This window comes from Eulemur rufifrons, chromosome 25 (genome assembly GCF_041146395.1).
Source record: "Eulemur rufifrons isolate Redbay chromosome 25, OSU_ERuf_1, whole genome shotgun sequence".
Taxonomy (NCBI): Eukaryota; Metazoa; Chordata; class Mammalia; order Primates; family Lemuridae; genus Eulemur; species Eulemur rufifrons.
In genome coordinates this window covers 14729537-14743051 of record NC_091007.1, presented here as the reverse complement: position 1 = coordinate 14743051, position 13515 = coordinate 14729537, and the positions used below count along the sequence as shown (strand labels likewise).

The window sequence follows — 13515 nt, the reverse complement described above, 5'->3', positions numbered from 1 at the left end:
GCTTGGGGACCCCAGCTTTATAAGATGGCTGTTTTGTGATCAAATCACAGCAATTAGTAAAAGTATGTATTAGTCATATTTATTAAGTGACACACAGTAATACTGAATGTATTTATTTCTCCAGCAACATCATTTTCACCAAGAACATACTATGTCCTACACATGAAATTAAAATAAGCTTTAGTGTTCAACACAGGAAGGCAACAATTATAGAGAAGGATGGTGCTACAAAACCATGACAGAGGACTGACTATTGCTGAGATTATAAGACTCTAGCATAGGACAGAGCAAGAACTTTTAAAGAATTCAAGTGAAGGCTCCTTTTCAAAAAACAGAAAGATTAAAGCCTTTGAAAAAGAAAGCATTTTTTCAAAGGATTACATGGAGGCAAAAGTTATCTAATATTGCAAAGTAAAGATTTTCATTACTATCTCTAAAATTGATTCTCAATCACTCCTTTGATCTAGATTATGTTAGGAAAAAGAATAAAATTAAGATTTGTTTAAACAATTAGTTTCTGGTTTTTAGTAATCATTTTTTATACAAGCTATACCCAAATAATGGCAGGTTAAATGACTATAAAAGTCTATTATACTAAATGTACATTATTAAAGATTTATAAGGTCCACAGGGACAGAGATTTTTGATGTTGCTGTTAAATTCACTAAAGTATCTGAGGCACCTACAGCATAAAGCTGACTAAGTACCTGGAACATAACTGGCACTACATTTTTGTTGAATAAATAAGTGAATAATTTTGTAACGCATCTATCTAAAATCTGATGTAAAAATGAAAAAAATCTGAAAATAAGCAAAAGTGAAATTTTCTACATATAGCCACCACTCAATACAATCAGATAAATTTAAAAAATGAGAAAGTGACAGTAAAATCAAGCTTCAAAATGGCTGGTGGTTTTACCAAAACCAATGTTCCAAAGGAAATAAGAGAAGACGTCAAAATGTTTTGAAAACCAAACACTACTTTTCTGCTACTTGTCCCCAGATGCCACCCCCAGCCCTGTCATCTCACTGCCAACAACAGATTTTCATCAAATACAAGAAACGTTATTTCATAAAAACAAAATCATCACTAATCTAACAAACTACAATCCACAAACAAGAACAAAAGTTTCAAAGTAAGTTTAAAAGAAAAAAAAAAACCCCATTTAACAAACCAATCACATTTAAGCTGATGAAACTTCATGGCTTACTTTAGAAACATGAACCTTTTCCATGCTGGGCAGGTCAATTTGGAAACCACCCCACCTCATTTCTCAAATACTTTTTTCCAATTACTTGAGTTGATCCTGAGGTTCTCCATTCCTCTCACATCTGATCCTTGTATGACCTAGTGAAGTTTAAAAGTCATCTAAGAAAACACAGTGGTGTTCTTCACTCATGTACTTTGTTCATGTATCAAATAAAGGATGGAGAGAAAACTGGGTGGAGTGCTACAAATGGAAATATGCTATTCGCTTTGACATGATGATCTAAATTAGGGATGGTCAATTTTCCCATTTACTTAATGGAATGTCCTTGCTCACCCCCCCTAAAGTATAAATCTACCTATAAAACCAATGAAAACATGACATTTGGAAGAAACAGTATTACAAAGAAAGCAATGAATGAAACAATCAAATTTCATTGACAAAAATCATACTAATAAAACCATAATTGAATATTTTTTAAATTTCCACACTTAAGTTTAAAAAGATATCAGATTTCTCAATATAAAAAAATAAATTTTAGCTGAAGATAACAGTTTTAAAAAATTACATATAATGGCCACCCCCAAAAGGCTATGTGGGCTCATTCAAAGAGAGATGGATCTCTATCTTAACACTGAGTTTGAAAGTGAATTTAAAAGTACTTGTTCTGGGGAGGGGATTTGTTCTGTAATGTGCTGTTGAGACAATATGGCACTGGGCAGTTCCATTATAAACATGCTATCACTCAAAACCAAGGAGGAGAGGGAGGAAAAAGGAGAGCAGAGGAGCTGGCAGAAGGCTGAGAAGAGGCACATGAGTAAGCCAAGCACTAAATTCACAAAATCCGCTGTTCCCTCAGTTAGTTTTACATCCTAAATGCCTCTCACAGTATAAGCATCTCACTGCTCTAAGTGTAATTTTAGTGTTTAAAAATACTTACTTTTCATGCAAATTGGACCATAAAATGCAAACTACTTCATTTAGTACTCAACTGAAGAATATATGGTCTTTTTGTTCTTTTCCACTAGAGATAAAACTGGGTATTTGGCTGTATTGAAAGTCTCTAAAGTAGTACATAAATACTTTGCTCTATATTATGATTTACAGGCAACGTAATGAATTTTTTAAAAAGGTAATTTAGAATATGTGTGATTTTTGTTTCCTAGCCAACTACAACCATTAATCCTCAGATAAGATACAACACCAACATACCTACTCAACAGCATTAATTGGGAACAAAAATCATTTCCTACTTAACACAAAAATTTTAAACTAGATTTGGAATTAAATAATGACTCTATAATAAGTAACCCCAAAAAAAGCAATTATAATTTTTTTTGAAAAGGTATGCTTGCCTCAGACTACTCTACAAGGTTCTTTTACCTACGTTGGTGAGGAGGCAGAAAGCAGAGGAATAACCAACAGCTATGCCTTCAATCACAAGTAAACATAGCATGTTTGCTAAAATTTTAAAATAAAATTATGTACTATACAAGTGTCTCATAAAAGCCACAAATTTTGCATTAGGCCAATCCTGGAATACAGCATAGAAAATACCCAACATGAATCACAGAAAAAGTGAAGGTCAAACAAAAAATCAGTGAGCTGTAGAACAACTTTAAGCAGCCTAAGTCACATGTAATTAGAATACCTAAAGGAAAATGGGAGGACAAAAAATAAATCATAAAATTGAATATCAGGAAAAATTATAAAACTGATGAAAGCAATAAACCTACAGATCTAAGAAGCTGAAGTAACCTCAAGAACAAGAACTATGAAGAAAACTACATGAACACAGTTCACTACCAAATTGCTCATCACTAAAAAATCAATGATAAAGAGAAAATATTAAAAGAAACCAGATTTTTTTAAAAGGATGTCTTATATGCTTAAAAAAAGGAAAGATAAAGATAAAAACAAATTTTTCCCTGGACACAATGCGATCTAGAAAACAGAAGAGTACTAAAAGAAACAAAACTGTCAATCTGGAATTCCATAGCCAAAATTTCTTTCCAAAACAAATGCAAAATACATACTTTTTGGGATGCAAAAGCTAAAAGAACTAATAACCTGTAGACCAACACTACAATAAATGCTAAAAGATGTCTTTTAGGCAGAAGGAAAACAACAAATGAAATGTTGACCAAAAAAGGGGATGGAGAGCACTAGAACATTACTAGTGGTAAATATAGTACAGTAATTCCCCTCTTATCCACTAAGGGTAAGTTCCAAGACTCCCAGTGGATGCCTGAAACCATGGATAGCAATGGATGCTGTACACACTATGTTTTTCCTATACAGTAAGGGGCGGGTAGTGTATGTGGTGTGGATACGCTGGACAAACGGATAATGTGCATCCAGCAAGGGAAGAAGCAGGAGGGTGCAAGACTTCATCCTGCCACTCAGAATGGTGTGCAATTTAAAACTTATGAATTGTTTATTTCTGGAATTTTTCATTTAATATTCTCAGACCTTAGTTGACTATAGGTAACTGAAACCACAGAAAGTTAAACCTCAGATAAAGGGGACACTACTGTATAAACAGAGTAAAACGATATGTAAGAAAGAATTTTTCATTATTCATAGTTCATGATTTACTGCAAAAGTCATTACAATAAATTGTGACATTCAGAACATATATATTTTTAAAGTGACAAAAATAGCACCAAAAAACCAAAAGGGTAGCAATGGACATATCTAGCTGTAAAGTTCTTATAGTATATGTGAAGTAGTATAATATTAAAATGCAAAGACTGCAACAATGAATTAATAAACTCAAGACCCAACTATATGCTGCCTTAAAGAAATCCATTTTAAATATAAAGACACAAAGAGATTACAAGTATGGGAAAAGAAATATCAAGCTAAAATGAATCAAAAGAAAGCTGACTTCACTATATTAATATCAGACAGATTTCAAAACAAAGAATATTTACAGAATAAAGTGGTTTGTTCATCAAAAAGATACCAAAATCCTAAATGTTTTTGTACCTAATAGACCTTCAAAACAAATGAAAAAAAAAATTGATAGAATGAGGGGAGAAAGAGATACACACCCACCCTTCACAGTAACTGACTGAACAAACACAATAAATAAGGATACAGAAAACGTAATATAAACAACTTGGCCTAATTGACATTTACAGAAAAACTCCACACAACCACAAATGAATACACATTCTTTTGAAAAGCACACAGAACATTTAACAAGATAATCCATGTTTTGTATCATAAAACGTATCAATAAATTTAAAAGGAATGATATATATGAAAATATTAAATTAAAAATTAATAACAAGACAATACATGAAAAATCCCCAAATATTTCAAAACTAAATAACACACTTTTAAGTAACCCAGGCATCAAAGAAGAAATCAAAAACAAAATCATAATGCATTTTTAAACTAAATAAAATGAAAACGCAACATATCAAAATTTAAAAAGGAGTACTTAGAGGGAAGTTTATGCCATTAAATGCCTATATTAGGACTCTGGTTTCTAGTTGGGCATATAAGGAGCTCAGATGTCTTTCCTCTGTCCTAAAACAAGAAAAAAGCTAAACAAACTGAAAAATCACCAACTCTTCTCAGATCAGTCAGAGAAGTTAGATCATAGGGCAAACTGGTATCCCCAAAATTAGTTAAGATAAACAGGTGGATAGAATCACAACGTACCTGAGCAACAATTCATGAGAAACCCCTACAGAAACCAGAATCAGAGAAAGAGAACCTGAACTGTAACTGATGGATTGCTGGCATCTCGATGTGAACAAGCCTGAGAGAGAAAAACTCCAGGTGACCCAGTAGCGAGGGGGCTGGGGGCTGAAGGACTCACCCCTTTGTGAGTTTTACCTCCAGGAGCTCTAGCAGATGCTCACAGAGAACTCTGAGAAAGATCTTCCACAGTACTTCCACAATAGGAGGAGAAAGGAAGGAACCCTTTTGAAATAGCCAGAGATTTTTGTTTTTCTTAATAAGGCCTGCCCTCAGGAGAAACTATTTAACCAGTCTGCTGAAGTTTTATCAGAGCTGGACTGACCTAGGAAAGGGAAATGTACAACTTCAAGCAACTCTAGCCATCTGATCCCACTTAAGAAAGGAAAAAAACTAAGAAGCACTTGCAAAGTGCACAGCCAGGGGAAGAGTCTCATCTCAGGACTGAGAGCTAATTACAGAAGTATAGAATGCTTCCTGTTCCCCCACGCATCACTACTACATCACTACCACAGTTCCTTTTAGCAGGACACAATGCCCAACTCTCAATAAAAAATTAAAAGGTGTACTAAAAGGTAAAAAATGTAGTTTGAAAAAACTGAAAATTCATGAGAACTAGAGTCAGATATGGAAGAAATGTTGGAATTATCAGACCCAAGAATTTTTTCAACTGTGATTAATATGATAAGAGACCTAATGGGAAAAGTGGACAGATGGATACAAGAACAGATGTATAATGAAAGCAAATCAAAAAGAAATACTAGCGATCAAAAACATTAAAATAGAAATGAAGAATGTCTTTCATGGGATCATTACACTGGACACAGCTGAGGAAAAAATATCTGAGCTTGAGGATATGACAACAGAAATTTCCAAAATTGAAAAGCAAAGAGAAAAAAGACTAAAAATTAAAAGGAACAAAATATTCATGAACACTGGACAATTACAAAAAGCGTAACACAGTTGTAATGGAAATACAAGAAGGAAAAGAAAGAAAGGAAAACAAACAATCTCTGAAGCAATAATGACTAACAATTTCCCCAAATTAATGGCAGAAACTAAACTAGGTATCAAGGAAGCTCAGAGGATGCTAAGCAGGATAAATGCCAAGAAAAAAAAGAAAGCTACACCTCCATACCCAGGCATGTCATATTCAATATATTCAAACTGAAGAAAATCAAAGACAAAAAATCTTGAAGGAAAAACACCTGTAAAAAGGGGGATGAGAATTATACCAACTTGTCTTCAGAAATCATGCAATCAAGAGAATGAAGTGGGCCGGGCGCGGTGGCTCACGCCTGTAATCCTAGCACTCTGGGAGGCCGAGGCGGGTGGATTGCTCAAGGTCAGGAGTTCGAGACCAGCCTGAGCGAGACCCCGTCTCTACTAAAAATAGAAAGACATTATATGGACAACTAAAAATCTATATAGAAAAAATTAGCCGGGCATAGTGGCGCATGCCTGTAGTCCCAGCTACTCGGGAGGCTGAGGCAGTAGGATCGCTTAAGCCGAGGAGTCTGAGGTTGCTGTGAGCTAAGCTGACGCCACGGCACTCACTCTAGCCTGGGCAACAAAGAGAGACTCTGTCTCAACAAAAAAAAAAAAAAAAAAAAAAAAAGAGAATGAAGTGAAACATTTAAACTGTGTTAAAAGAAAAAAGAAAACAACCTAGAATTCTGTACCCTACCTAAATTATCTTTCAAATGTGAAGAAGAAATAGAGATTTTCTCAGATGAACAAGAATTGAGGAAATCTATTGACAACAGACCTGCCTTGCAACATGGTTTTAAAAAGTTCTTCAGAGAGAAGGAAAATATGTCAGAAATTTGGACCTACATAAAGAAAAGCAGAACATCAGCAAATAAGTGAAGGTAAAATTAAAACTTTTATGTTTTTTATTCTTAATTGCTCTAACAGGTAACAGTTTGTTCAAACTAATGATAGTAACAAAGTACGTGATTGTAACACACACACACACACACACACACACACACACGTATATGCTTATCTATATGGGTGAAATGAATGACAGCAATGATACAACCCATAGAAGGGAAGAATTAGGAGCATCTGTTATTAACAAGGACTGCACTACCCATGAACTGGTGTAGTGTTACTTGAAAGAGGATTTGGATTACTTGTAAAGTTTGGATGATAAAAACAAGAACAAAAAGAAGAGCAACTAATAAAAAACAGTGACAAATATGGTAGATATTAACCCAGCTATATCACTAATGATCTTAAATGTCAATGGTCTAAATACACCAATTAAAAGACAAAGATTGTGAGAGTGGATCAAAAACCAAGCACCAACTCTATGTTGTCTATAAGAAACCTACTTTGAAGACATATACAAAGGAAATGGATAGAGAAAGAAGATATACCACACTAACACGAATCCAAAAAAAAAAAAAATGCAGAGGTTGTTATATCAATTACAAACAGAAAAGACTTGAGAGCAAATAAATTTTTCAGGGATAAAGAGGGACATTACATAATGATAATGGTGTCAGTACTTCAAAAAGATGTAATAATCTTTAATATGAATGCAACTAACAACAGAGCATCAAAATATGTAAGGCAAAAATTGACAGAATTGCAAGGAGAAACCAATGAATCCACTGTGATAGCTGGAGCCTTTATACCATTCTATCAGAAATGAACAGATCCAGCACACAGAAAATCAGTTATGGACATAGTTGAACAGCACCATCAATCAACTAGATATAACTGACATCTACAGACTACTACATCCAAAAATAGCAGATTACACATTCTTCTCAAGCTCACATGAACCATTCACCAAGATAAACCATGTTCTGGGCCATAAAACATACCTTAACAAATTTAAAAGAACAGAAATCATACAATGCCTTGCTTTCTCAGATGACAATGTAATTAAACTAGAAATCAGTAACAGAAAGATAGCCAGAAAAATCCCAAAATATGTGGAGATTAAACAACACGCTTCTAAATAACACGAGTCAAAGAAGAAATCTAAAGAGAAATTTTAAAATATTTTCAACTAAATGAAAATAAAAGCACAACTTATAAAAATCTGTGGGATTCAGGAAAAGCAGTGCTTAAAGAGAAATTAATGTATGTGTAAACTGGAAAAGATGAAAGATCTAAGTTCAATAATCTTTAGAAAAGTAGAAAAAGAAGAGTCAATTAAACCCAAAGTAAGCAGAAGAAAAGAAATAAAAATTAGGGCAGAAATCAATGAAACTGAAAACAGGAAATCTACAGAGAAAAATTAACAGAATCAAAAGCTGGTTCTTTGAAAAGATCAATAAAATAGGTAACTCTCTAGCCAGGCTAAGAAAAAGAAGAGAGAATATTTCAATTACTAATATCAGAAATGAAAGAGGAAACATCACTACAGATGTCAAAGACATTAAAAGGACAATAAAGAAATACTGTCAACAACTCTATGCCCCAAATTTGATAACCAAGATGAAATCGACCAATTCCTTGAAAGAAACAACCTGCCAAAATTCACACAAAAAGAAACAATCTAAAATGGCCTGTGCCTATTAAACAAATTGTACAAATTATTAATAACCTTCTAAAACAAAAACTACCGGGCTCAAAATGAAGTGATTGGCGAATTCTATCAAACATTTCAAAAATTATACCAACTCTCTACAATCTTTCCAGAAAATAGAATCTCCCTAACTCATTCTATGAGGTCAGCCATTACCCTAATACCAAAACCAGAAAACAAATATTAAAGAAAACAGGCCAATCTCTCTCGTGAATGTAGATGCAGAAATCCTCAACAAAATATTAGCAAATCAAATCCAATAACATATTAAAAGAATCATATAGTATGACCGAGTGAAATTTATCACAGGTATGAAGTCTACATGAAGTGTGATTATACCTTTATGAAATTTTGGAAAAGGCTAAAGTATGGAGACAATAAAAAGATCAGAGATTGCCAGAGGAAAGGGTTGAGGGAGTAATGAGCGGGTGGAACACAGAGGGTTTTCAGGATAGTGAAACTATTCTCTAAGATACTAAAAATGGTGGACATGTCATTATACATTTGTCAAAACTCATAAATTGTATGCACTAACAGTAAACTCTAGTGTACATTATGGACTTTGAGTGACAGTGATACGTAAACATAGGTTTATCAATTGTAAACAATGTTACCACTCTGGTGGGGGATGTTGATAATGGGGGAGGTTGTGCAAGAGTGGGAAAAGGGTGTATATGGAAAGTTTCTATGCTTTCTGATCATTTGTGCTGTGAACCTAAAACTTCTTTTAAAAATAAAGTTTTAATTTTTTAAAAAATGCCTACATTAGAAAAAAGGTCTCCAATAAATTTCATCAGCTTCTACCTTAATAAACTCGAAAAAGAGCAAAGAAACTCCAAAGTTGTTGAAAGAAAAAAAGTAATTAGCATATATTAGTAAAATACAAAGCATAAAACTTGAGAAAATCAGTGAATCCAAAAGCTAAGCATTTAAGAAGATCAACAAATCTCATAAACTTCTAGCCAGACTCATCAGAAAAAAAGACAGAAGGGCACAAATTACCAAAGCTCATTCCAGAAGAAATAGCCCAAATAACCCTATATCGATTAAACAAATAGAACTGTAGTTAAAAACCTTCCTATAAAGAAAACTCCAGGCCCTGATGACTTTAGAAGTGAATTTTACCAAATATTAAGAAATAATGTCAAATCTATAATGAACACTTCTAAGAAAGTGAGTTAGAGTGAATACTTTCAATTCATTCTAGGAGATGAGCGTTAAGTTGACACCAAAACCAGACAAAGATATTCACTGTAAGAAAACTACAGGCCAATAGCCTTCATGAATGCAGATATAAAAGTTCTTTTAAATTTTTAAAAAATTGAATTCAACAATAAATAAAAATGATAACACACCAAGATCAAGTGAGATTTATTTCAGAAATGCAAGGTTGTTTTAACACTAGAAGAATCAACCAATGTAATGCATTATATTAATAGACTAAAAAAGAAGGGGGGAAAAATCCCCATATAATCATTTCAGTACATTAAAAATATGTAGAAGAATGATCTGACAAAACATAATGTTCATGGCTGACAACTAAGAATAGCAGAAAACTGCCTCAACTTCAACTGTAATGGTAAAAAATTAAATATTTCCCCTTAACATGAACAAACCAAAACTGTCCACTGTCACCCTTCCACTCAACATTGCACTGGGGGGTCTAACCAGTAAAATAAGAAAAGAAATAAAAGGCATCCAGATTGGAAAGGACAAAGTAAAACTGTCTTATTTGTAGATGGCATGATATTAGTAACATATGAAGAAAATCCTATAAGAAAGTTTTGGCAAAGCTGCAATATACAAGATTGCCATTAAAAATTCAACTGGGCCAGGCATGGCAGCTCATACCTATAATCCTAGCACTCTGGGAAGCCAAGGCAGGAGGACTGCTTGAGGTCAGGAGCTGGAGACTAGCCTAACCAAGAGCGAGACCTCGTCTGTACCTAAAAAAGAAAACTTAGCCGGGCATCATGGCGCGCACCTGTAGTACCAGATACTAGTGAGGCTGAGGCAGGAGGATAGCTTCAGCCCAGGAGTTGGAGGCTGAGCTATAATGATGCCACTGCACTCTAGCCAGGGCAACAGAATGAGACTCTGTATACCAAAATAAAAAAAAAAAATCAACTGGGTTTCCATATGTAGCAAGGAGCAATCAGCACTGTGATGAGCTCCCAGGAAGTGAATCAGAGGCAGAAGACTTATTCAAACCTACTGAAAGATAGCATGGATGGGCTGAAGAGGGACAAAAAGAGCAAAGGAAGAACATAGCACAGAGAAGGACACCGAACTTCCCCCTTCACCAACTAATCACTGAATTGCTATTTTTCCTTTGGCTTTTACTTTTAACCAAAAAGTTAGGTTTCTGGTTTCCCCTACAGTAATTGTTTTCATGTGATCGTACGGTCATTTTGGAGAGAAGGATTGCAATATTTACAGGGTAGTTGTGGTGAGAAGTCAGTTGATTTTAGATCTGGCCAATCGGTCTGTGATGAATGTCTGTGTTAATGTATTTCTGGATTATAGTTTCAAAGTCTCTGTAGTCATCCATGTGAAGAGCAATGTATCATTAAACCTGTTTATCAGCAAAAAGAATTTTATTTTATTTTATTTTATTTTTTGAGACAGGGTCTCACTCTATCATCCAGGCTACAGTGCCCTGCCATCACCCTGGCTCACAGCAACCTTAAACTCCTGAGCTCAAGCGATTCTCCTGCCTCAGCCTCCTGACTAGCTGGGATTACAGACACACGCCACCACGCCCAGTTAATTTTTCCATTTTTAGTAGAGACGGGGGTCTCGTTCTTGCTCGGGCTGGTCTCAAACTCCTAACCTCAAGCGATCCTCGCACCTCAGCCTCCCACAGTGCTAGGATTACAGGTGTGAGCCACCATGCCCAGCCTAGCAGAAAAGAAATTGATATCTTAGAAAATATTACTTACAACAGCATCAAGTAAGATTAAATATTTAGAGATTAAACTGCAGTAAGATGTATAAGGCCTGTACAGTCACTTCTGAAATGAATTAATAAAGACTTAAGTAAATGGAGAGATATACTGTGTTCATGGATCAGAAGACTCAATATTAAGACATTAATTCTCCCTCAAATGTTCAATAGATTAAATGCAGCTCCAGTCAAAATATTAGCAGTCTTATTTCTACAAACTGACAATATATTCTAAAATTCATATAAAAATGCAAAGAACAAAACAACTTTGGGAAAAAAAGAACACCGCTGGAGGATGGACCCTACCTGACTTAGAGAGTTATTACAAAGCTATAGTAATCAAGACTATGGTACTAATGTAAAGACAAACATATCAATGGAACACAAGAGTCCAGAAATAGATTCATACATATATATGGTCAACTGATTTTCAACAAAAGAGTAAATGCAATTCAGCAGAAAAATGACAATCTGTTCCACAAATGGCTCTGGAAAAAATTGGATGTATATATTCAAATATGCGCACTTAGATATATAACTAATACCATATGCAAAAATTAAGTCAAAATGGACCATAGACCTAAATATAAAGCCTAAAACTATAAAACTGTCTAGAGGAAAACACGAAAAAAATCGATAAACTGAGTTTCTTTTTTTTTTAATTATTATTTTTTTGTTTCTGGTACAGGATCTCACTCTGTCGCCCAAACTGGAGTACAGTGGCATGATCACAGCTCACTGCAACCTCCAACTCCCAGGCTCAAGCAATCCTCCTGGCCCAGTCTCCCAACTAGCTATGACTACAGATGTGCGACACCATGCTTGGCTAATATTTTATTTTATTTATTTATTTTTTTTTTGTAGAGGCAGAGTCTTGCTATCTTGCCCAGGCTAGTCTTGAAGTCTTGGCCTCAAGCGATCCTCCCACCTTGGCCTCCCAAAGTACTGAGATTACAGGCTTGAGCCACCACTCCTGGCCTGATAAAATGAATTTCATAAAATGAAGAACGTCTGCTTCTTCAAAAAAAAAAAAAATGTGTATCAAAGAATGAAAAGACAAGCTATACAGTGGAAGAATAACTGCAAATAATCTATCTGATAAAGGACTTGCATCCACAATATATAAAGTCTCACAAAAGTCCCTAACAAGGAAACAAACAAGCCAATAAAAAAAGGTCAGGCGGTGGGAAAATCTGAATAAAATTTCACCAAAAATAAACAAATGGCAAATATGTACATAGAAAGAGGTCCAACATAATTAGCCATTAAGGCAATGCTAATTAAAACCACAATGAGATACCACTAACATATCCACTAGAATAGCTAAAATTAAAAAGACAGCATACCAAGTCTTACAGACAATGTTGAGGAATAGGAACTCTTGTACACTGATGGTAGAAATGTTAAAATGGTACAACTATTTTGCAAAGTAGTTTAGCGGTGTTTTTAAAAATTAAGCATACATCTACCATGGTGAGTCATACCTACCATGTGGCTCAGCCATTCTGCACCTTGGTATTTAAGCAAGAGAAATGAAAGCATATATCCAACAAGAAACAACCTGAATGTCCATCAGCTGGAGAATGGATAAACAAATTATAGTAAATCCATGCACAAACCAGTCAGCAATAAAAATGGATTAACTATTGAAACATACAACATAGATAAATCTCAAAATAATTATGCTAAGTGAAAGAAGGCAGACAAAAAAGTGTACATACTGTCTGTTTCCATTATTTAACATTCTGGAAAATACATACTAATTTAAAGTGACAGAAAGCAAATCAGTAGCTGCCTCGACAGTGGTGGGGACAGGAAGACAGAGAGAAGGAAGATTAAAAGGAGTCACAAGGAAACTCTTGCCTGTAATTGTGGTGATAGTTTCACTAGTGGGTACGTATGTCAAAATTTATCAATTTTTCTAATTTTAAATATATGCAATTTGCTATCAATTATACCTCAGTAAAGCTTAACAAAAGGTTCCATACATTCATGATTCAGTAGACTACTGAATACCTTTGTTGTTATAAAATTATCATATATGTGTGTGTATTTCCTTCAAAATTTTTTTTGAGACAGAGTCTAGCTCTGTTGCCCAG

General features: G+C 34.5%; 1 protein-coding gene across 5 annotated transcripts in view; it reads right to left on the bottom strand.

The window, feature by feature from the left end:
- Positions 1–13515, bottom strand: part of MLLT10 (MLLT10 histone lysine methyltransferase DOT1L cofactor) — a 187714-nt gene that overhangs the window by 67206 nt on the left and 106993 nt on the right. Inside the window, exon 1 of one of the 5 annotated variants that reach the window (XM_069458819.1) lies at positions 1212–1271. The exons of the other annotated variants lie outside the window; for them this stretch is intronic. Coding sequence (XP_069314920.1) covers positions 1212–1271 — 60 coding nt within the window. Of the gene's footprint in view, positions 1–1211; positions 1272–13515 lie in introns of those variants that run through there. 5 annotated transcript variants of the gene reach the window in all.